This window comes from Rhinolophus hipposideros (assembly GCF_964194185.1).
Source record: "Rhinolophus hipposideros genome assembly, chromosome: 7".
Taxonomy (NCBI): domain Eukaryota; kingdom Metazoa; phylum Chordata; class Mammalia; order Chiroptera; family Rhinolophidae; genus Rhinolophus; species Rhinolophus hipposideros.
Window position 1 is genome coordinate 7,277,081 of NC_138053.1, and position 25,593 is coordinate 7,302,673.

Here is a 25,593-nt window from a genome sequence, read left to right on the forward strand (position 1 = left end):
ACGGATCCACACTTTGTAGGGGCCAGAGACTAGAGTTCCAGGAACTTAGATCTTGAAAAGCAATTTCTGAAAAAATTTGCTACTCTCAAATTTTCTAATGCATGCTTAAAATATTAACTTAATGAAATTTGGCTATAATTCAGTTTGAGGCTTGAAAGTGCAAGCTTGTATAGACTAAACTGCTATAAGAAGGCAGTGATTCTACCTGGTGAGAGAAATTGAGACTCATGTAAAATACTAGTCTACAAAATTAAGGGCATATACTTAGCTTTTATATATTTTTCCTACCTTAAACAATATTTCTTATTCCCAATACTATTTGATATTTCATTGATTTTTGTCTCCTCTCAGTTTTGCACAAAAGTTTTTATTCCTTTTTGTAAAATTAGTTTTCTTAAAGGCCTCTTGGCGACTCAGCCAGGATGGAATAAATATAGTAAAGGCATAGATAAATAGACTACAAAATAGTGCTTTTGATTCTTTCCTTATCTAAATGAAAATTTAAATAATGTATTGAAAATTAGAGTTTTGATCACATGTGATCCACCTATCCCCAAAGCAACAATTTTTTTCTCTTTGTCTTCTCTTTGGTTTTGTAGAATTTAATGTTCTACTAGGCTGCTGAATACAACTACTGTTGAGAGAAATGAGGCTTGGAGAGACGAAGCAAGTTCTGAGTAATAGTTTTAGGAAAGGACCGATAGGGAAAACTTAGGTGGGAGAGAGGAAAATTATTTAGAGGTATAGAAGTTTGAACTGTTATCTGAATAGGACCCAGTATGATGAGGGTGTGTTTGTGGTCTTGTAAACACTAGAATATGAATTATTTGAGAACAAGTATTGTCTTACTCATTTTATATCTTGTGATGTTTAGCATAGATATTATAGGTTTGTGGCTAGTGAATTCATTTCTTTAAGAACTTCTGTTCCTCAAGAAAAATGGAATTGACAGTTGATTTTAGGGATAACAATTTTTTTGTAGGCCTAATGATTTGGAGGAATGATTTACAAGGCAATTGGGTAATAGGATAACTCATATAAGATGAAATCAGCCTTGTAGCTCATTTTCCTTTTGTAATACGTTCAGCTCTAGTGTTTTGTTATTCTGTCCATAATGTTTGAACTCTTCTTTTGTACTGGTATATCCTAGTGGGGGAGCTTTTGGATAGAGACATAGCAAGAAAATAATACTTTTAAAGATATTTAGAATACTGAAATAATTTGAATAATTTAATATGGTTCTTAATACATTTTAGAAACATTTTATTTTGAAATAATGTTATATAGAGAAGTTGACAAAATACTATAAAGAATTTCCCTTCAAGTAGATTGTAGGAGATTCATGTAGATCCTTTGAATGTTAACATTTACTACATTTGTTTTATTATTTTCTCTCTTTATACACACACCAATTTTTTTTTCAGAGATATCTGAGAGTAGGTTATAAGAAATGATGCCCTTTTACAAAATACTTGAATATGTGATTTTAAAGACAAGGATATTTTCTTTTTCTTTTTTTTTTTTTTTTAATTAAATTTATTGGGGTGACAATTGTTAGTAAATTTACATAGATTTCAGGTGTACAATTCTGTATTACATCGTCTATAAATCCCATTGTGTGTTCACCACCCAGAGTCAGCTCTCCTTCCATCACCATATATTTGATCTCCTTTACCCTCATCACCCAAGGCAAGGATATTTTCTAATATAACTATATAGTACAGTTATCAAAATCAGTAAATTAACATTGAAACAATACTATTACCTGACCTATATAGTTCTTACTCAAATTTTGCCATTTATCCCCATAACATCCTTTTAGACAAAAAAAAATTTCATTTTGGTTTTTATAGGATCGAGTGTAGTTTCATATATTACATTTAGTTATGTCTCGTGAGGCTCGTCTAATATGGAATAATCCCGCTGTTCTTTGTCTTTTAAAAACCTTGACATTTTTAAAGAATACAAGCCAGTTTGTTTAATGCTCCTCAATTTGGGTTTATTTTCTCATGATTAGGTTTAGGCTATGAATTTTTGGTAGAAGCACCACAGAAATGGTGTTGTGTTCTTCTCAGTGAGTTATATCAGAAGGCACGTGATGTAATTATGTGTCATTGATAGTGATAATTATTATATTTTAAAAGATGTTTCTTATCTCTCCCAATAACTGATGTTTTTAATAACTGTTCATTGCCGTACGATTTTTCTTTAAATTTTGGCTCTCCAAGTTTGTTTGAATTGGAGAATAGAACAGAAATATTAAAAAAAATTAAATTATATTCATTTTCAAAGCACTTAAAATATTTTGTACTGTGTTTCCCCGAAAATGAGACCTAGCCAGACAATCAGCTCTAATGCATCTTTTGGAGCAAAAATTAATATAAGACCCAGTTTTATTTTACTATAATTTAAGACCTGGTATAATATAATACCTGGTCTTATATTAATTTTTGCTTCAAAAGATGCATTAGAGCTGATGGTCTGGCTAAGTCTTATTTTCGGGGAAACAAGGTAGTAACACATTTCACAAGTTTGCTGATGGAGGCATCTGGGTTGAGACAAACCCACTATGTGAATGTTGCCTTGAAACTCCTAACATGGTTCCTTGGGTGAATGAGAAGAGGAAAAGAAGAATCAGAATATAGACAGCCAAAGTTTTCTAATTTAGGGTCCTTGCTGCTCACTGTTAAGTTAAATTTAGCATGTAAATGGGCTGCTCTAAATCAAGTTTCTTCATTTTTCTTGTTAGATTTCCTTTTTTGTGATAGTGGTGGTTTGTTGCAGGTAACAGGGAACAAATGTAGAATTGCATATACTATTTTCTTATAGCCTCTTATGTTACTGAGACAGATAATTCTTTCTTGTTTAGCAATCAGGAAGGGCTTTTACAGACAACTATAATAATACTGTTAATCCAGATGTCCATTCTTTTCTCCCTCCCTCCTCTAGTAGATTACTTATTCTGAATGGGGGGTAGGGGACACCCTTAGCACATAAGTGGTTTTATACTTTTTCAGATCCCCCTGAGTCCAGCCATGCTGGCTCCCATTTGGCTGTGACTACCCAGCATGCCCTATGCTGAGATGATCCAGTTACTGAAGGACTGCTCACGCTGGGAGCTGGCCTGTTGGGAGGGGGTTGGGTGAGTTAATTTCTTTCATTTTTAAGAGAAAAAACGTTACATGGTGTGGCTTGGCAAAAAACACACCTTAAAAATAGGAAGCTGGACCCTTTTTCATGGTTAAGCCATCCCAGCTTTTTCTTGCATAATTTCTGCAAAATACATTGCTTCTAAGTAGAAGAAATTAGAGGAAACTTATGCTAAATTTGAATGACTTTTTAAATAGAAAGAAACATGATCAGTAAATTAAATGGTCCAATTATAATAGACCCTATTAAAACATCTAAAATGGTGAAAATGAAAGTCTCAAATTAGTCTCCTTTTAAGAATGATTTAAATATAACCTGTTATCCTAAGCATTAGGAAATGTATCATTCTATATTGTCTGTACTCCGAAGATTTTCCAAGGCTAGCTGAAGATGTTGGTTAACTCTTGGGAGGCACATTTTTTTGTCTTTAATTCCTGCCAGGGTAGTGTTGGATCTAACTCTGATTTATAGAATCGTCTTGAAATATGGTTCTCTTTATTGTCCACAAGAAGTGTGAAATCTTACCTAAGTTATCTTTGCTTATTCTTTTTAACTTGTTGAAACTATTTCTGGGGAACCAGAACTGGGAGATTCTGCAGGGATGTATCCCCTGAGTCACTGATAATGTTTATATTCTGTAAACTACAAATTTGTCAGCCCGCGTTGATGCTGATAATTGAGGAACCCAATTTAGCCAGGCAACAAAACCAGTCAGCTAGAGTAACAATAACCTGCAATTGCCTATATAGTTCTTAAAAGGCAGATTGATTTTTAAAGTTAGAGAACTGAGCCAGAAAAAGGGTTTGTTAAGTATAAGCCCACTTATTCATTGCAGACCATATTTAAACCTCTTGTGCTGCCTTGGTTTGTGAGTTTGTATCTCTGATTATATCCTTAGGGTTTAAATTTTATTTGACAATGTAGTACAGATTATTAAATTTTACTATTCCTGTTTGTTTACTCCAAATAAGAGCATAGGTGTTTTTCTGTATCATCTCTGGGATTTATTTCACCATAGCCATTTCCCTATAAAAGGTGTTCATAATTTTATCTTTGATAGTCTTTAGCTGTTTCCTTGCCTACATCTCATTTCCCAGTAACCTGTTTTACCTACTGCCTCTAGAATGCTTCTTTATGTGTTGCTCCTATCAAGTTAGTTCCTTCCACTCAAAAACCTGAAGTTTTCTAGAATTAAGTATTCTAGAAGTAATCTAGTTTTTCCCCTAATTGCTTGAAACAATTATTTCTTTTGAAATATGCGGTACTTTTAATTGGTGGTTATTATTTCATTTAATTTGTGTTTTAGCTTCCAAGCCTTTTCTTAGTAAATATATTCTTTAAAGCATGGAAATCAAGTGTTTTTTGTTTGTTTGTGTTTTTAAATATGCATTTAAACAGAAACAGTGGTATGACAAGTTGATTGGTTCTAACGTAGTAACATTTCTGTATGATGAGGATAAGGTAGAGGTTTGAGGAGACAGGAGAAGATGTGTGTCAAGGGAAGTGGGAAAGTGAATAGACTAAGGGAATACTGTGATTACTGGGTGCCATTCAGGAGAGGTACCTGGTTATGAATTTAAATAAGACTACACAGTCATTGTAGTTTTTATTCTAGTCTTGTTTAAGCCGGACACGTGCAGGCCAGGAGTAACTAGATACAAGAGCAAAGGAGACAAGAGAACTGTCACTGTATGCAGGACTGATTATAATTACTAACTGGACTTTAATCTGGGTAAGAGGGATAAGGAAGTGAGCATGGTGAAAATGTGATAGAATTAACAGATTTAAAGTCGTGATGGGGTTGAAGGATTGCAGAGTTGGGATGCTCGAGGGAGTGAATTAGAAAGATGTGAGGGGATGATCAAAGAGAATGATATGAAATTGAGAATTTAGAGGGCTTCTAGTTACTAATGTATTCGTGGGAATGAGTTCTTGAGGTATGGGGAGACGACAAAGGGGGGTTTGAGAACTAGGAGGCCATGGTCACGGTGGCTTTTTATTTGTGAGCAGTGTTTTTGTTGTTAATGTACTCACTGATACTTTTAATAAGAAGAAAGCATACTTCTGAATTTAGACAAAAATTCTTATACAGTAAACACAGTAAACTTTTTCTTTAAAAGCATAGACATAGACTACCCCCCATTGGGAACAAATGCTTAAAGGATAAAAATCCAGTCCTGGCTCAGGAGCAGTACTTTTGAAATTTCTCACAGGTTGCCATTCCTAGATAATGGATATCCTTCATCCAAGATCCATGGATAAATTCTGAAATTGTATGCGTAGTTTTTGTGTGTTGTTTCTGAGGAAAGGGTTCATAGTTCATTAAAGTATTTAAGAACCTAATCTGTATATAAACAGAAAGCTAGTTGCATAGCAAAAATGTCTAATATTAGAGTATAGATTTTTAAGTGTGGGTATCGAGAGTATTTTGTGTTGATATGGCTAAAACATTAGCTAACATTTCATGTCTTTGTTTTTTTCAGGGACATAGTGTCTATGAAGAGAAATTAATATGTAGTTTTATCTGAATAGTGGAAAGAGGGCCTTTAGGCTGCTTAAATAATTGCTTCTTTAAATTAGTTTTTAAAATTAATTTTGCTCCTGTTCTTAAATTCTAGTACATGACTCTCAACCCTTCTACTAAGAGGAAAAATACTGGATCCCCAGAGAGGAAGCCCTCAAAGAAATCCAAGACGGACAACTCTTCTCTGAGTTCACCACTAAATCCTAAGTTATGGTGTCATGTACACTTGAAGAAATCTTTGAATGGTTCCCCACTCAAAGTAAAGAACTCAAAGAATTCCAAATCTCCAGAAGAGCATCTGGAAGAAGTGATGAAGATGATGTCACCTAACAAGCTCCATGCTAACTTTCACATTCCTAAGAAAGGCCCACCTGCCAAGAAACCAGGGAAGCACAGTGACAAACCTTTGAAAGCAAAGGGCAGAAGCAAAGGCATCCTGAATGGACAGAAATCCACAGGGAATTCCAAATCTCCAAAAAAGGGCCTGAAGACTCCGAAAACCAAAATGAAGCAGATGACTTTGTTGGACATGGCCAAAGGCACTCAGAAGATGACACGAGCCCCCCGGAATTCTGGGGGTACACCCCGGTCCTCTAGTAAACCTCATAAGCATCTGCCTCCTGCTGCCCTCCACCTTATCGCCTATTACAGAGAGAACAAAGACAGGGAAGACAAGAAGAGCGCCCTGTCCTGTGTTATTTCCAAAACGGCCCGTCTTCTGTCGAGTGAAGATCGAGCTCGTCTCCCAGAAGAACTGCGAAATATTGTTCAAAAGCGCTTTGAGCTTCTAGAGCACAAAAAGAGGTGGGCCTCTATGTCTGAAGAACAGCGCAAAGAATACTTGAAAAAGAAACGAGAAGAACTGAAAGAAAAATTGAAGGAGAAAGCCAAAGAGCGGAGAGAGAAAGAAATGCTTGAGAAACTAGAAAAACAGAAGCGGTATGAGGACCAAGAGTTAACTGGCAAGAACCTTCCAACATTTAGACTGGTGGACACCCCCGAAGGGCTGCCCAACACTCTCTTTGGGGACGTGGCCATGGTGGTGGAATTCCTGAGCTGTTACTCAGGGCTCCTCTTACCAGACGCTCAGTACCCTATTACCGCTGTGTCCCTTATGGAGGCTTTGAGTGCAGAAAAGGGTGGCTTTTTATACCTGAATCGGGTGTTGGTCATCCTCTTACAGACCTTACTACAAGATGAAATAGCAGAAGATTATGGTGAGTTGGGAATGAAGCTGTCGGAAATCCCTCTGACTCTGCATTCTGTTTCAGAGCTGGTGCGGCTCTGCTTGCGCAAGTCTGATGTTCAGGAGGAAAGCGAGGGCTCAGACACAGATGATAATAAAGACTCAGCACCATTTGAGGACAATGAGGTACAAGATGAGTTCCTGGAGAAGTTGGAAACCTCTGAATTTTTTGAGCTAACATCAGAAGAGAAGCTGCAGATCTTGACAGCACTCTGCCACCGGATTCTCATGACATACTCAGTGCAAGACCACATGGAAACCAGACAACAGATGTCTGCAGAGTTATGGAAGGAACGGCTTGCTGTATTAAAGGAAGAAAATGATAAAAAGAGAGCAGAGAAACAGAAACGGAAAGAAATGGAAGCCAGAAATAAAGAAAATGGAAAAGAGGAGAATGGGTTAGGCAAAACTGATAGGAAAAAAGACGTTGTGAAGTTTGAGCCCCAAGTCGATATGGAAGCCGAAGACATGATTAGTGCTGTGAAGAGCAGACGGCTGCTTGCCATTCAGGCTAAGAAGGAGCGGGAAATCCAGGAGAGAGAAATGAAAGGTAAAAACTTACGAGGAAAGAAAAGGGGAACAAGCCCTTTTAGGAAATGGCAAAAGTAAGGAAATTACTGAGGTAATGGTGGAGTCTATTTGTCATAACTGTGTCGTTATTTCTGTGTGTAACAACCCAGGCCCTACTATGTATGTAGTATTCTAGCAGGAGTGTTCAGCCTGCTAGAACGCAGTTTATGATAGCTTGGCTTAGAGCATTGTGATGTTAGCATCTTTTCTGGCTTTTCTGGTTTGTAACCAAATCCACAAATAGGCATAGTGGAAATAACGTATGACCTGGAAATTGCTGATAAGAGTTCTAACCCCACCTCTGACTTATCTGTGTTCCTTGGGGCAAGTTACTTATTCGTGCCTCAGTTTCCTCATATGTTTAAGATTGTTGTAACAATTGAATGACAAGGTATTTGAAGCCGTCAGCATAGTTGCCAACTTAGATATTAATATATATTAATTTTTTTTATTAAGATGTAAGAACATAAAAATTTGGGGCTTTGTTGATAGCCCCATCAAATCCGAACTTTTAAATAAGCAGCTTTATTAAGAAATAATTCATATACCATGCAATTCTTCCATTTATAGTGTACAATTCAATGTTTTTCCTTTTAACACATTCACAGATATGTACAACATTTACCACAATTTTAGAATATTTTCATCACCTCAAAAAGAAAACCCATACCTTTTGGCTATTATCACCCCACCCTCCCATCCTTCCCAGCCCTCAGCAACTACCAGTCTACTGCTGTTGCTAAAGATTTGTCTGTTTTGACACATATAAATGGAATCATATAATATGTGGTCTTTTGTGCCTGGCTTCCTTCACTTACCATAATGTTTTCAAAGGTTCATCCACATCGTAGCATGTTTCAGTAGTACTTCATTCCTTTTAATAGCAGAATACTATTCCATTTTTTGGATATACCACATTTTGTTTTATCCATTAATCAGTTGATGGACATTTGGTTTGTTTCTACCTTTTTGGCCATTATTAATAGTACTGCTATAAGCATTGGTGTACAGTTTTTTGTGTGGACATATCTTTCATTTCTCTTGGGTATATACCTAGGAATGTAATTGCTGGGTTTTATGGTAACTCACCGTTTGAGGAATTGCGCAGGTCCACTTAATATGTGGACATTTTTCAAAGTGGCTGTACAATTTTGCATTCCTATGAGCAGTATATGAGGGTTCTGATTTTTCCACTTGTCTGCATCCTCATGGACACTTGTTATTATATGACTTGGATTATAACCGTCCCAGTGGTAGTGAATTGGTATCTCACTGTGGTTTTGATCTGCATTTCCTTGATGACTGATGACGCTGAACATCTTTTCATGTCCCTGTTGGTCATTTGTATATCTTCTTTGGAAGAATGTTAATTCAGATCTTTTGCCCATTTTCAAATTATATTATTCGTTTTTTTTTAATTAGTGGTACGAGTTCTTTATGTATTCTAGATATAAATCCCTTTTCTATCAGATATATGATCTCCACGTATTTTCACCTGTTTTTATGCGTTGTCTCTTTACTTTCTTGATAGTGTCCATCAGTTTTTTCCTTTGGTTGCTTGTGGCTTTGGTGTCATCTAGGAACCCATTGCCAAATCCAAGGTCATGAAGATTTACCCCAGTGTTTTCTTCTAAAAGTCTTAACGTTTTAGCTCTTACCTTTAGGTTTCTGATTCATTTTGAGTTAATTTTTGTATATGGTATGAGGTAAGGGTCCAACCTCATCCAGTGATGTCCCAATATCATTTGTTCAAAAGAGTTTCTTTCCCCATTGGTACCTTTGCCAAAAATCATTTGACTGTAGACGTGCAACAGTCTATTTCTGGGCTCTCAAATCTATTCCATCGATCTGTATGTCTATCCTTACACCAGTATTTCAGTGTCTTGATTACTGTTGCTTTGTAGTAATTTTTGAAGTGAGGAAGTGTGAATCCTCCAATGTGTCTTTGTCGAGATTGTTTTGGTTGTTCTGGGTCCATTTTTTTGGTTGTACTGCGATTCCACAGTAATTTTAGAATTACATGTAGCTTGTTACTTTCTTCTTCCAAGAAGCCAGCTGGGATAGAGGTTGTGTTGAATCTATACATCAGTTTTGGGATCCATAGATCTAATAGACCTATTGCCATCTTAATGGTATTTTGTGTTCTGATCCATGAATATGAGGTTTTCCATTTATTTAGATCTTCAGTTTCTTTCAACAACGTTTTATAGTTTTCAGAGTATAAATTTTGTCCTTCTTCTGTTAAATTTATTTCAAATAAAGCTCAATACCCAAGGGTTCTGCTTTGCCGTTCCTCATTCTGTATTTGTTTTTCCCGTCTTGTAGTATGTGATCCCTGGCACTCATCAATATCATTTACTGACTTGATCAGTTTTCAGCATGCACAAAATTAGTTTCAGAATTGCTGTCACCACAGTAAACCTACTAAGTGTCTTAGGTGTTTGCTTTTTTTTTGTCATTTACACTATTTTGATCACTGTTATAGTTTCCAACCTTTTGAAAATTTCCAGCTTATAAAATGAAGGTGGGAAAAACCATTTATTTGTCAAAGTTGGATATTTAGAATTAGATAGACAGATACTAGAAATAGTCTTAAATTATGTGTGACAGATTCTAGGTTAAGTCTAACAACTTTAGTGGTTCTTTCATTAGAAAATACGTAATAATCTCTTATAACAGAATTTAGGTTCTACTGTTTATGGCCATTGAAATGTTTTTACATATATACGCACACCATGTGTGAGTATGTGTATATATGTACTTTCCAATTTGGAAGGTGGTATGTATACTTGCATTCGGATTAGCGTTATTTATATCACACTTCAGCTGTGTTTTATCTGAAATATAATGATTTCTTCTTGAGTTTCTGTGTGCTATATTTATCTTATAGGAGAAAAGCGAGGCAGACGATACTCTATTATTGATATAGAGAAATGGGACAAAGAATATTAGTATTTTGCCACAGCCAGTATTTGAATTAGAGGTTCAGGTCTTTCATATCTAGTTCAGTGCTGTAACCTCTGACACTAAATTTGGTCTTCTTTTGACTACTTGCCCAGATTCTTTTTTGTTTGTTTGTAGCTGCAGGAGAAGAAGCTTTTCCTTTATTGTGATTTGACCATCACTCTTTATCATTTACATTTGTGTACAGACCTCTACTGAAATCATTGTTGGGAGCATAGTTTCATTCAGACTAGAAAACTGTTTATTAAAAGGTAACAAATGCTATGTTATGTTTAAATAAATGAGATTTGTCTTAACTTTTTAAAAAATAACATAGTTAGACTGATACGTTTTCCAGATTCTCATCATATTGTAGATGTTTAACTGGGCTTTTGTTGTTGAGGGAAATTTCAGTTGCGATAGAATAAACCCATATAACGAATGATCAGAAATTGATTAAAACTTTTTTTATATCATTAACAGTAGTAAGTTGCTGAACAACTCAAAACATAGTGTTTAGTATGCAGTTATTGTTATTATCCACAAGTGCTTCCCTGCCCTTGTGTTCTCAATTCTTTTTCTTAATTCTTTTTTCACCACGGCTAATAAGCTGAATTACTATCAAATTCCTCAAGGGTGAAATTTGTTTTATCTTGAAATAGCTATTCAAGTTTTATTCACCCTGATCATTTTGAGGATCGTATGACTGGTCCTGTCATGTTTCAGTTAATTCCATTTAAGGACTGTTTAAGGTTACATTTGCAATGAATTATTAATAAAATAAAATTAATATAATTATTGCAATTAATATATTATATTTTGGAGAGAAAAGATTTTGCATTGAGCTGATGGCTGAGATAACACCAAAATTCAAAGCTCATTGAAGGACCAGATAGAAATTGCTGTCTTCACATGTCATTTCTTATAACAGATTGGAATTAGGAGGAAAAAACTTTGAGGTTTGTTGCGAATCGACTTTATACCAGGCACTTTGTACTCCATATTTTATTTAAGTTGTAAGAGTGGAATTTACTAGAAAAAAAAAATCTAGTTGATGCTTTTTGTCTTTAACAGTGAAACTAGAACGCGAAGCTGAGGAAGAACGAATACGAAGGCACAAAGCAGCTGCTGAGAAGGCATTCCAGGAGGGAATTGCCAAGGCTAAACTCGTCATGCGTAGGACTCCTATTGGTACAGATCGAAACCATAATAGGTAAGTTGAACTCAATTTTTGTCATCTTGTAGGGCCTTTATGTTTTTACTAGTTATGAAACTGTTTAAAGTATTAGGTTTGTGCAAAAGTAATTGCGGTTATTGCAATGTTTTTTAACCTTTTAAAGCGCAGTTACTTTTGCACCCACCTAATACTAAGAATAGACAAGCTTCCCTGTTGGTGGATTTTGGAAACAGAATTGCTCATCACATTCATTGAGTATTTACTCTGCCAAATGCTAGGGTTACAAAGTTAAATGAGACATGACCCTATTCTTCAAGATACCAGATATATGGAACTTAAAAATTATGGTGATAGGTGAAATGTGAACCAGATAGAGGTCTTTGAAAATTGTAATATATTTTAAATGCATGCATTGTCTGGAACCTAAAGTAGAGAAATATTAGAGTTATGAAAATTACAGATAAGTAAACAAGACTGAAATTCCAAAACTTTTGGTATTCTTTGCTGTACTTTATAATTTGTGTATTTCTGAATGTTCAGTAATATTTTGTAATCATCTTCCCAAACAACAGAGTCATCCTGTGCTCATGATGTATCATGTTATTAATATGTAGTTGTGATTTGTAGATACTGGCTCTTCTCTGATGAAGTTCCAGGGTTGTTTATTGAAAAAGGCTGGGTGCATGACAGCATTGACTACCGGTTCAACCACCACCGCAGAGACCACGCAGACTCTCCTGATGAGGATTACTGTCCTCGTAGTACGTATATCTGTTAGTCACTTACCCTGCTCAAGTAGGGTAAATATTAGGACTCTTCCCTCTGTCACCTTTTCCATTCGCAAAATTTCTTTATTGCCTTCTTAGGTAGATGCATGTGAGTGGGGTGGGAGGATGTGAAATGTACAAAAAGAAGGGAGGAAAGTAACGTTTTTTTGTTTGTTTTGTTTTTTTTTTTTTGAAATGAACGTTTTGATTATCAACTTTATTCAGGCATAGTGTAAAAAGGTAGAGCTTGAAAACTACTCGTATAAAATCTAATTCCCAAACAAAACGTTGACAATAGATTTTACACGAGTAGTTTTCAAACTTTGTTTCTTGGAAATTGAGGTAAGGGGGACTTGAAGGCAGTTTATGTCTTCCACTTTTAAAATTCATTTATTCAGTATTTATGGAGTGTCTCTTATTTGCCTACCAATTTGTCATGTGCTGTGGTACGAGAGCAAGTAAGACATAAGGTTCTAAATGTCATTTAACTCAAATTCTAGTGAGGCAAAACAACAATATCTAACTAAAAATAAGTGACTGAGAAGGAGGTCAGGAAGGGGCAGATTATGTTCTTTTTCTTGATCTGGGTTCTGGTTACATGGGTGTGTTCAGCTGGTAAAATCAACACAGAAATGTACTTTTCTAAGTATATATATGTGTATATCTTTCCGAGGTGTGTGTGTATATATATATATGTAAGTGTGTGTATATATATATATATACACACAGTTATATATATACTATATATACACAGTTGACCCTTGAACAACACAGGTTTGAACTGCACAGGTCCACTTGTATGTGGACTTTTTTCAATAAATACTTGGACTGTTTTTGACCTGCAGTTGGGAGTCCACGGGTGTGGAGGACTGACTACACATTTTATTTAGGGGACTTGAGCATCCTTGGATTTTGGTACCCGAGGGGGCTCCTAGAACCAATCCCCTGTGGATACCGAGGGGAGTTAAGTTTTTGGTGAGTCAAAAGTTACACGTGGATTTTCGACTGCACAAGGGTTTAGAGCCTCCAATCTGTGTTGACCAAGTGTCCACTGTATAATATTGCAAGGAAGAAATTAAATATATATATTTTTAATTAAAAAAACCACAGATGGTTAGGCTAGATCAGGTTTTCTCAACCTCAGCTTTATTGACATTTTGAGCCAGATAATTTTTTGTAGTGGGGAGTTGTCCTATGCGTTGTAGGATATTTAGCATCCCAGGCCTCTACCCTCTAGATGCCGATAGTGACAATCAAATAGGTCTCTGGACATTGCCAGATGTCCCTTGGGAAGCAACATGGCTCTGAGTTGAGAACCACTGGGTTAGATGATCACAAGCTTCCTTCCAGCTCTACTTTCTATAACCTAATAAAAATTGCTTCTCAAATATTAGATTGTTTTTTTGAGAAACCTTTTTTTAAAAAGTAGTTTTCCTTCATTTTAGAGGAACTCGTAATCCAAATTACAAACTCAGAAAGTTGTTAAATATGGTAATTAATAAATACATAGCCCAAATTTCAAATTTAAGGCATTTTTGTGTTCAATTATATTAAGTGCTAGATTATAATATTTAGTAGAAAAGTCTATTTCCGGCCTTTTCTGCCATCTTGGGGCCTGTGGAGGCTTACTGGGAACAGGACTTCTAAAATGACAAATTTGTCTGGAAGGCTCTGGTCCAATGCTATTTTTGCTGGCGATAAGTGGCGTCTCCAGACCTAGAGAGAGCGCACAGCTCTTAAAATTGAAGGTGTTTATGCTCGAGATGAAACTGACTTCTGTCTAGGCAAGAGCTGTGCGTATGGCCAAGAACAACACAGTGACTCCTGGTGACAAACCGAACAAAACCAGAGTAATCTGGGGAAAGGGAACTCGTGCTCATGAAAACAGTGGTGTGGTGGTTCGTGCCAAATTCCAAAGCAACCTTCCTGCTAAGGCCGTAGGACACAGAATCCATGTAATGCTGTACCCCTCAAAGATTTAAACTTACTGAACAGTAAATAAGGTGGATTTGTTCTCTAAAAAACCAAAAAGAAAAGTCTGGTAGACTCTGTAAACCTCCTCTGGTAGACCCCAGGTGAGGGCAGTTTGTTTGAGGGCAATAAGGTGAAGTCAGCATCTTCCGACAGAGAGATTCCAATGGGGTGAGAGACTGAGTGTGTTCCAGAAACTTAGTGACTGTCTTGGGCCTCCACGGTTACAGCTCGCTGAGAGAAGATTGGCGTCCAAATCCCTTCACTTGTAGAGCATCCTGGTAGATGTCGTGGCTTCCTGTTTTCTAGTTCTAGCATGGCAGGATCTCACCAAAATTACCTGACTGAAAAGGTGAAAAAAAGATTGTGTTAGTATTGCAGGGGTGAGAATGGGAGCAGGGGAGCAAACCATCGTAGTATTAGGTAAGACTTCAAATACTGGCATAAGATTTATCTGTCTATGTTAATGGCATATATTAGTGTATAGGAACTGGTTTACAAAAAAGTTAATCATGTCTGACATTTGAAGCTTTCAGGGATAAGTTTGTAGTAGTTGATATATTTTGATTGACTCTCACTACAGATGCCTTTGTGTTAACATTGGAGTAAGTTATTTATTTGCTTTGATAGAAACTTATTTAACATCCCCCTCTATTCTAAGTTGTGAAACTCTTAACCTTTGAACTGTACAATGATTCAGCTGTAGAGAGAGCCAATATCTCAAATAATGTGCTAGATGTGAAGATTTTTTAAGAGGTTAGCATCTATTGTATATGTAGATATATTTAATATGCAGCGTCTATGTTAATTGTTGGATTTGATGCAGTGTACTGCTTAGGTTTGAAACTAGGAATTGGATATTTACTATTTTCAACTTAATGTTTAAATTTTTCATAGGTAAGAAAGCAAACTTAGGCAAAAATGTAGGTGTGACCATACAACATGGACCAGCAACGGAAATTGCTGTAGAGACCACCACCCCCAAACAAGGACAGAACCTATGGTAATGTGAGCATTCATCTGGTTGCTCTTTCTTTTCCCTTTTCAATGTTAAGAAAGTACTTACTAGAATGATATCAGTGAGGTAGTGATTATTCAGGTCATTTTGTGTGACGTTGATTTCTTGGCTGTGTGAACTCATTGCTTTAAAAGCAGACTTGATTTGTTTTCCAGACTTGATTTTTTGATAAGGAAATATTTGTTTGTTCTAAGGTTTGGAAATTTTATTCCCCACCCTCATAATGAAACCTTGTATACTATATGATAGATGTGACATAGCATTGGAAATACTTTTCAGTCTATTTGGTAAGAGAAGTATTTAGGATTTTCATCTTCATTAATTAAAGAATAAAAAATTATATACATAGCCATTAATCTTTTGTGTGAATCTGCTTTCAGGCAGGGCGTTAGATTTTAAAAAGGCCCTTTGGACTTTGTGATTGCATTAACTGTTTTAGTTATGTTCACCTTTGGTGTAATGACTATTTATCTTTTGTTTTTGGATATGTTTACTCTTTGAAGGTGTGCGGACTAATATGCCTATTAACTTTATAAAATTTGCCTGATTATATTTTAGTAAGAAACGTTGGCTCCAATGTCCAATGATAAAGTTAACATTAAGCCTCATAGAAATAGTAAATTAGGGGCGGTTGCCTTGCTCAGTGGTTAGAGCGCAGTGCTCATGACACCAAGGTCTCCAGTTCTCTTCCCACATGGGCCAGGGAGCTGCGCCTCCACACCTAGATTGAAGATGACTTGACATGGAGCTGATAGTAGGTCCCCAATTAAAAAAAAAAAAGTAGTTCCTATCGTAAGCAAGTTTGGGATTCTGCTCTCCCAATTCCCACTATCAACCCTAGATCCCTTTCTTAGTTTGATCTCCCTCCCCCCTTATTCAGCTCTGTTTTGCCCCTCCAGGTTTTTATGTGATAGTCAGAAGGAACTGGATGAATTGCTAAATTGCCTTCACCCTCAGGGAATACGAGAAAGTCAGCTTAAGGAGAGATTAGAGAAGAGGTAAGGATTTTCATCTTGCTCCTCGCGTTACTTCTCTTCAGCATTAGATATTATAAATATCTTAGAGGGTTTTTTTTTGTGCTTCTCTGTAAAAACTTAAATTTTTACAAATGTCTGTAACTCATATTCCTTTTGCTTGGTATTTTCTTGGTACATCATGCTTATTTGGGAAAATACGCGTTTAAACCATGTATACACAGGGTAGCAGGACTAGTCATTGAATAACGTGTGCCATGCACCATGCTGACAGCCTCTTTGTAGGTAGGAAGCCTTGCAAATGCAGTTCCACATCAGTTGGTGTTCAGAAGTTTTTTCTCATATTCAAAATAGCCAAAAACCAAAAACAACCTTAATGTCCATCAACTGATGGATGGACAAAGCAAAATGTGGTTTGTGTATCCATAAATTCAGCCAGGAAAAGGAATGAAGTACTGACACACGCAACGGCATGGATGAACCTAGAAAACGTTTTGCTGAGTTAAAGAAGCTAGACGTAAAAACCACCATATTGTCATCTAGAATAGGAAAATCCATAGACAGAAAGCAGATTAGCAGTTGCCAGGGGGTGGAGGAAGGGGAGAATTGGGAGTGACTGCTACTAGGTATGGGATTTCATTATAGGGTGATGAAAATGTTTTGGAATTTTAGGTAGTTTTAATGGTTCCACAATATAAAAACCCCTGCAAGTGTATGCTTTAATACTGTGAGATTAATGTTATGTGAATTACATCTTAGAAACCCCCAAAATCCAAAACAAAATCTGTTCTGTGTACAAAATTAGCATCAACTCCATCTAGATTTGCTAGTGTCCTTCCTGTTCTATCAAAGCCAGGACAAGGTTTTGCCTTAAGGCCACCTTTAATTTCTGACCGCGTGCTCTCATGGTTGAATTTAGGTTTGATGGAAGAGAGAAGGAAAATACCATTCAGTATATACTGTGTTTGCCCGAAAATAAGATCAGCCGGACCATCAGCTCTAATGCGTCTTTTGGAGCAAAAATTAATATAAGACCCGGTCTTATTTTAATATAATATAAGAACGGTCTTCCCTAATTTAATATAAGCCCACTAATTTAATTTCCCTAATTTAATATAAGCCCAATTTAATATATTAGCCCACTGCTTAATGTGTAAAATTAATTAAATTTATATTCAGAATCATGCTGCATTGATACAGACGTAAGACTAGGCAAATTAAGAAAGACAAGGGAAAATGTCAGTACACAGAACCACAAAGGAGTACAGTTCTATAATGTTCCTTTTGTTTAAATATTTGCTAGGCACATGTGTTGGATTGAAAGGACTTGATCCATTTACTAAATGTGAACAGATCAAATCCTTCCATTAAAAGGTTAGAGATTGTCAGAATTAAAAACAAAACTTACACTTTTTTCCTTTGGTTTTGTTGATCATTAAAAAAACCCCACTTCGTTTTGTTTGGTTTTGTTTTAAACTTTTTAAAAGCTGTCAAATAGTATAAAGCCTTTGGGACTTTCTGCTCTTTACTCAGCACTAAAGAGCCATCAAATTTTTTTTTTTTTAAGTAACTGAACTTCATCATTTTCCTTTCTGTATACTGTTCCAAGATACTAATATTTGTGAATCTGCCCCAGTTTATCTATTTCTCTTGTTGGTGGTTATTTGAGTTGCTTCCCCTGGGGGTAGCCAAGGGGATAGGATAATGTATCACCATTTGAGGTTCAAATTTATAAAAAAAATATATATGCTCTTTATAAGAAAATATGTAAAGTGACGAAGGATATAAATTAAAGGGTGTGCAGTCAATTATAGCTCAATTAAAAAAATTTTTTTAAAATGTGCCAAAAGCTAGGCCAATTGGAAACTATAAAGAAATAGTTTTTTCTGTTAGATCCATTGAACATTTGTAAAAATTTGTCACATACTTAGCCACATAAACAAACTTCAACAACTTAAAAAATAGAAAGCTTCAGGATACATTCTCTAATCAGATTGTAATAAAATTAGAGATAAATTCTTTAAGATGACTAAAACGATAAAAGGGAAATTATGTTATATCTAGAAAGCAATGAAAGGAGAATTTTTTATAAGAAAAACAGCAGGACACAATGAAGTTGTATTCAGAGGAAAATAATATTAAAAACCCTTACTATTAAGAAAGGATGGGGAACTTAGTAGTCAGATGTCCTTGAGCTTTAGTTTTCAGTTTGGTGTAAGAACCAAACAGGTTTATGGCCCACCCAGGGTAGGTAGTCTTATTGAAGTCTTTTTTTGCTGGGACCTCCTCAAAGGGTTTAGTGTTAAGCTTTAGTATTTAGTGTTAAGAGTGAACTTGAAGGTCCTTACATAGGCTTTCAGTTGAAATCGTGTATCTTCTGTGTTGTATTTCAGGCAGATGACTTAAAGTAGTCTTGGGTTGGTAGCAATTCCTGAGAGCTGACATAAGCAAAGTGCACATTCTTTGGAGGAGTACAGCTTCACACCAGGCTTCAAAGAATTCCCACAGAGAAAATTCCAAGAAACTCATGGTAAAAAAGTTACAAAATACACAAACCAGGTACCATGATGAATAAGAGCTAGGAATTGGAACCCACTTCAGACACTGGAATTCATCAAATGTAGAATAAAATAAGGGTTTTTAAAGTCAATCTAGAATAAGAGAGATTTAAAAATCTGTTCAAGAAACATGAGACTACTAAAAAACACCAAAGACAGATGAAAAAGATCTAAATGTTTTATAGAAGTAAAATATGTTATTCAAGGAATTGAAATTTATAGACTATCTTCAGAATTCCTTTATTTTCCCTTCCACTTGCTTCAACTTTTCTAGGTACCAGGACATTATTCATTCTATTCATCTGGCCCGAAAGCCAAATTTGGGTCTGAAATCCTGTGATGGCAACCAGGAGCTCTTAAATTTTCTTCGTAGCGATCTCATTGAAGTTGCAACAAGGTTACAAAAGGGAGGTCTTGGTTATGTGGAAGAAACATCAGAATTTGAAGCCCGGGTAAGAACATGAAACACTCTTTGAAATCTCTTACTCATGGAAACCCAATTTGGAATTGTTCCCTGATACCGTGCTTGACTTCCCTAGATGATTCTGGAAGTCATACATTTGGGTTTGTCTTGAAAGACACATGTGGCACCAAAACGTATTTTCCCTTTGTCATCTTATGCTGGTATCCAGAAAAATCTATTAGTTGGCTCAGAACCTTTGTTTAAAAAGAGGTTTTCTGTTAAGTTGAAGAAAACCAGCATTGGAACCATAGTCCTGTAACATTTAACCTGTCTATTCCCATGTGGTGCTTGTGCTTTAAGGTATGAAACATGATTGTGTATCCTGCTTTTGTCCATTCTTTACACCTGATCAGCTCAGAGTTACGCTTATATTGGGCAACACACATGCTGTTAAATGGGTCCATTTCAGGGCCCATTTATAGTCCCATTATTTATGCTCAGTAGGACCCGTAAGTGGTATAGGTGAAACAATTCAAGAGACCCGATCGATACTACACTTTAGATAGGTTTAGGTGTCAAAGACGGAGAGAAGATAGGAGAATACTATCCATCAATTATTATTGTAAAATGTTTTTTACTGATTTTAAATAATAAAGTCCAGATTAACTCCAAATAATATATAGGGTGCCCAAAAAATGCATACAAATTTTAAGAAAGGAAAAAACTATTAAAATTGTAATACTCAATAATACAAGACAAGTTTGACTTCTGCAGTTACAAGAGGTCCTCAAAGTGGTTGCCATCAGTGTCCAGATGCTTCTGATTACAGCAAACTACTATTTGAGCAACATTGACCAGTGTCCTCTTGTATACATTTTTTTGGCACCCTGGGTATTTGTGGGTTGTTTCAAGTTATTCATATGCATTATAGCACGTGTATTGTAGTTGTGTGATTTCTATAATCCCCCCTCCATTTCCCCAAATTTATGAACACTTTCCATTTCTTTTAGTCTTAAATCTTTTGGGGGGTACATACTAACCCTTGGAGTTGATAAAATCAAATCTTCTGTCAGAGTTTGTATTTGCTATTTGAAATAGCAAATTATATGTGCATCTTATGTATGCACACCTTATACATGCAACTTTTTTCTTTTAAATTACCTTGGTTATGAATTCTTGGTACATTTCCTGCAGGAAAGAATTTAAACAACTGTTTTTTAAATGATCTTAAAAATTCAGTCCAAAGCACTTTGCCATTTTAAAATATGTATTACATTTACTTTTTTGTTTATTTAGGAAATGTTTATCAGTTGCCTACTTTGTGCCAAAATCAGCCCGTTCCTTGCTAACGTTGGGGTATCATGATTCTTTGTTTCTCTTTGTGGATTTTAAAATGGTATCTTTTAATGGCAAGTCTTGCGTGACAGAGAAGGCAGTCTTCAGTATTGAACAGCATGATTTGGTTCAGAGTGATTTAGTTTCTTTTTCCTCATTCATAAAATAAATGTGAGGCTTAGATGAGGTCAAGTATGTAAAGCATTTACCTGGCTTATAGTTAGTAAGCCAGTAGGTCAGAAAAGTTTTATTCTCGTCAGGTGTTCTTGGCCTTGAGACTGTAGTTTGCACACAATAGGCGCTCAGTTTCTGACTGAATGGACGTGCGGCCTAACTTCGTAAGGAGAGCAACTTGCAGCATCTCCTGGATCCCTCCACTGATGAAATGGACGCAGTCGGCTACTTTTAAATGCCAAAGCCATACGCTGAATTGAGGAACCGGGATCAATTAATGTCTTGTGACCCATTGCGGTTAGGTTGTTCGAATTTAGTCAAGGATAGTCTCCTTTCATCTTTCTCTTGGCCCTTCTCTCAATTTGGTTTTTAAATCAATTCCTGTAGGTGATCTCATTAGAAAAACTGAAGGATTTTGGTGAGTGTGTGATTGCCCTTCAAGCCAGTGTCATAAAGAAATTTCTCCAAGGCTTCATGGCTCCCAAACAAAAGAGAAGAAAACTGCAAAGCGAAGATTCAGCAAAGACTGAAGAGGTGGATGAAGAGAAAAAAATGGCAGAGGAAGCAAAGGTATCTATTTAACGAAGATAGAATTTTATGACTGTAGAAGAATGTGATTTGGTTTTAAAATAGTCTAACCCTATGCTTATTAACTACTGTAAGTACTGTTCCCTGAGCCACTCTTCCATTTTTGTCACTTCCACTTAATTTTGTGGTTTTCAAACTGGCCCGTGGAACACAGGCCTGTCTCTAGGGCTGGGTAATGGATCAGAATGCTCCCCCCTAACAGAGCCAATTCCTTTTTTTAAATGATGGTGGTGGTTTTAACATTTTTAAAAACTGTGGTAAAATATACATAGCAATTTAACATTTACCATTTTTATATGTACAATTCTGTGTCATTAAGTACATTCACATTGTTTTGTAACTGTCACCACCATGCATCTCCAGAGCGTTTTCATCTTCCCAAACTAAAACTATGTTTATTATAAACACTAAACTTTCCATTTTGCACCCCTCCCACTCCGGCAACCACCATTTTCTTATTGTGTCTATATATATTTTATTGTGTCTATATACATTTTCTCATTGTGTCTATATATATATATATTATTGTGTCTATATATATACACAAATATTGTATATATTTGACTATTCTAGGTACCTTGTATAAGTGGAATTGTAGAATGATTGTCCTTTGTGACTGTTGTACTTAGCGTAATGTCTTCACAGTTCATCCACATTGTAGCGTGTGCCAAAATTTTCTTCCTTTTTCAGACTGAATAATGTTTTGTTGTGTGTATAGACCACATTGTTTATTTCTCTGGGGATGGACACTTGGGTCACTTTCCAGCTGTTGGCTAATGCGAATAATACTGCTATGAACATGGGTTTACAAATATCTGTTCCAGTTCTGACTTTCAGTTCTTTTGGGTATATATCCAGAAGTAGAATTGCTGGATCATATAGGTATTCTACTTAATTTCTTTTTATATGCCTCAAATTTTAGTAAGGTCCCCATTTATTTGCTACTAAAAACTGAAATGCACATCAAAAAAAATTTTTTTAATTAAAGTTTATTGGGGTATCAATTGTTAGTCAAGTTACATAGATTTCAGGTGTACAATTCTGTATTACATCATCTATAAATCCCATTGTGTGTTCACCACCCAGAATCACTTCTCCTTCCATCACCATATATTTGATCCCCTTACCCTCATCTCCTACCCTCCAACCCTCTTACCCTCTGGTAACCACTAAACTATTGTCTGTGTCTATGAGTTTTTGTTTCTCTTTTGTTTGTCTTGTTCTTTTGTTGTTTTTGGTTTATATACCACATATCAGTGAAATCATAGGGTTCTCTGCTTTTTCTGTCTGACTTATTTCGCTTAGCATTATACTCTCAAGATCCATCCATGTTGTTACAAATGGTCCTATTTCATCTTTTTTTACTGCCGAATAGTATTCCATTGTGTATATATACCACACCTTCTTTATCCATTCATCTATCGAAGGACATTTTGGTTGTTTGCATTTCTTGGCCACCGTAAACAAAGCTGCAATGAACATTGGAGCACACGTGTCTTTATGGATAAATGTTTTCAGATTTTTTGGGTAGATACCCAGGAGAGGGATTGCTGGGTCATATGGTAATTCTATTCGTAATTTCTTGTGGAACCTCCATACTGCCTTCCATAGGGGTTGCACCAGTCTGCATTCCCACCAACAGTGTGTGAGGTTCCTTTTTCTCCACAGCCTCTCCAACACTTGTTACTATTTGTCTTGTTGATGATAGCCATTCTGACTGGGGTGAGGTGATATCTCATTGTGGTTTTTATTTGCATTTCTCTGATGATCAGTGATGTTGAGCATTTTTTCGTATGTCTATTTGCCATCTGTATGTCCTCTTTGGAGAAATGTCTCTTCAGGTCCTCTGCCCATTTTCATTTGGGTGTTTTTTTTGTTGTTGAGTTGCATGAGTTCCTTGTATATTTTGGATATTAGACCCTTATCGGAGGAACTATTTGCAAAAATCTTCTCCCATTCAGTTGGTTGCTTCTTTATTTTGTCATTGTTTTTTTTTGCTGTGCAGAAGCTTTTAAGTTTAATATAGTCCATTCATTTATTTTAGCTTTTACTTCCCTTGCCTTTGGAGTCAAATTCATAAATTAAAAAAAAAATTGAAATAGCACATCAAAAAATTTTTTTTCAAATTTTTGAAAAACAGAGAATCTAATGTACCCTACCCTAATTATGCTCCAGCCAAACCACACAATGTTTTCTCTTTTACATTCCTTCCACACAAATTACTTGCTTCTAAATTTTTTTTTAAAGATTTCATTGGGGAAGGGGAACAGGACTTTATTGGGGAACAGTGTGTACTTCGAGGCCTTTTTTCCAAGTCAAGTTGTTGTCCTTTCAGTCTTAGTTGTGGAGGGTGCGGTTCAGCTTCAAGTTGTCATTTTTTCAGTCTTAGTTGTGGAGGGCACAGCTCAGCTCCAGGTCCAGTTGCCCTTGCTAGTTGCAGGTGGCACAGCCCACCATCCCTTGCGGGAGTCGAACTGGCAACCTTGTGGTTGAGAGCCCGCACTCCAACCAACTGAGCCATCTGGGAGCTCAGCTCAAGGTGCTGTGTTCAGTCTTAGTTACAGGGGGCACTGCCCACCATCCTTTGCGGGACTCCAGGAGTTCAACTGGCAACCTTGTGGTTGAGAGCCCACTGGTCCATGTGGGAATCGAACCGGCAGCCTTCGGCAGGAGTTAGGAGCTCGGATCTCCAACCGCCTGAGCCACCGGGCCGGCCCATTGCTTCTAATTCTTGATATTGGGTTTCATGTCACTGACTTCAGGGTTCTAAAGCACACTGGCCATACTGAAGACAGATTAGTGCTTCTTTGGGTCAAGTAAAAAAGTATATTGAAGGGGCCGGCCGGGTGGCGCAGGTGGTTAGAGCTCTATGCTCCTAACTCCGAAGGCTGCCGGTTCGATTCCCACATGGGCCAGTGGGCTCTCAAAAACCAAAAAAAAAAAAAAAAAAAAAGTATATTGAAGTATACTTTAGTTCAAATTTAGTTCAAAAGTATATTGAACTAAAGTATATTGAAGTCATTCAAATCAAACTATATAGATTCCTTATAAGTTACGGGTATCAAGGTAGACAAAAAAGATGCAAGAAAAAAGACATCACAGAACATACCACAGAGTATCGGAATATTGGTATACAGTCTGTCCGAGCATAGAGTAGCTTTCCCTTTTATTTAATTTCTTGAGAAACTGCCATAACGTCTTCCATAGTGGCTGCACCATTTTATACTCTTACCAGCGATGCACAAAGGTTCCAGTTTCTCCACATCCTTGCCAAAACTTAGGTTCTGTTTCCTTAATAGTAGCCTAGGATGTGAAGTGGTGTCTTGTGGATTTGATTTGCATTTTCCTAACGATTAGTGATGTTGAGTATCTTTTCAAGTGCTTATCGGCTATTTGTCTATCTTTGGGCAAATATCTATTTTAGTCCTTTGGCTATTTTTTAATTGGGTTGTTTGTTGTTGAGTTGTATGGGTTCTTTATATTATCTGGATATTAATCCTTTATCAGATACATGATTTTCAAATATATTCTCCCATTCTGTGAGGTGCCTTTTCATTCTGCTGAATGTCTTCTGATGACTAAAAGAAATAGATAAGAAGTTCAACTTAGCTACTTCTTTTGTTGCCTCTGCTTTTGGTGTCATATCCAAGAAATTATTGCCAAATCCAATGTTGTGAAGCGTTTCCCCTATGTTTTCTTTGAAGAGTTTTAGCTTTTTTGTTTAGATCTTTGATCTATTTTCAGTTCATTTTTGTAGATAGTAAAAGGTGAGGGTCCAACTTCATTTTTTTGCACGTGCATATATATGTAAGTTTGTGGTTTTCTAATTTTAAAAGCCTGTTCATTGCAAGTAAATCATATGTGAGAGGTAAATAAAATATGAAACAATCTTTATTTTAACTTCACTCCCCAAGAATATCACTTTCTAATAGTTTGACCTGTTTTCTGTGTACATACAGTGACGGGTTTGTTGGTATTTACAGAATGCAATTTTCTGCGTGTTCTGCAGTTTTGTTACTTGTCATCCTATTCTGAGCATTTGTCCCCTGTCCCTGTGAGTCCATGTAGATTCACCTGACAGTGTATTGGTTTTGCTAATATCTCAATTCCTTACCTATGAATATTATGTTGTCTCTGTTTTTTCTTTATTAGAAAAATCAGCAGGTCTATTTTTGTCTGTTACGGGTATTAGATT

The 25,593-nt window shown here is 36.3% G+C and overlaps 1 protein-coding gene and 1 pseudogene across 2 annotated transcripts in view; both read left to right on the forward strand.

Moving 5' to 3' along the window:
- Positions 1 to 25,593, forward strand: part of BAZ1B (bromodomain adjacent to zinc finger domain 1B) — a 70,112-nt gene that overhangs the window by 29,604 nt on the left and 14,915 nt on the right. The window contains exons 7-13 of the mRNA XM_081054205.1: positions 5,769 to 7,470; positions 11,508 to 11,646; positions 12,238 to 12,371; positions 15,246 to 15,351; positions 16,266 to 16,364; positions 19,173 to 19,350; positions 21,198 to 21,380. Coding sequence (XP_080910331.1) covers positions 5,769 to 7,470; positions 11,508 to 11,646; positions 12,238 to 12,371; positions 15,246 to 15,351; positions 16,266 to 16,364; positions 19,173 to 19,350; positions 21,198 to 21,380 — 2,541 coding nt within the window. The remainder of the gene's footprint in view (positions 1 to 5,768; positions 7,471 to 11,507; positions 11,647 to 12,237; positions 12,372 to 15,245; positions 15,352 to 16,265; positions 16,365 to 19,172; positions 19,351 to 21,197; positions 21,381 to 25,593) is intronic.
- On the forward strand, positions 14,026 to 14,371 carry LOC308500066 (large ribosomal subunit protein eL33-like; annotated as a pseudogene). The gene has a single exon. The product of its transcript is annotated as a large ribosomal subunit protein eL33-like (transcript).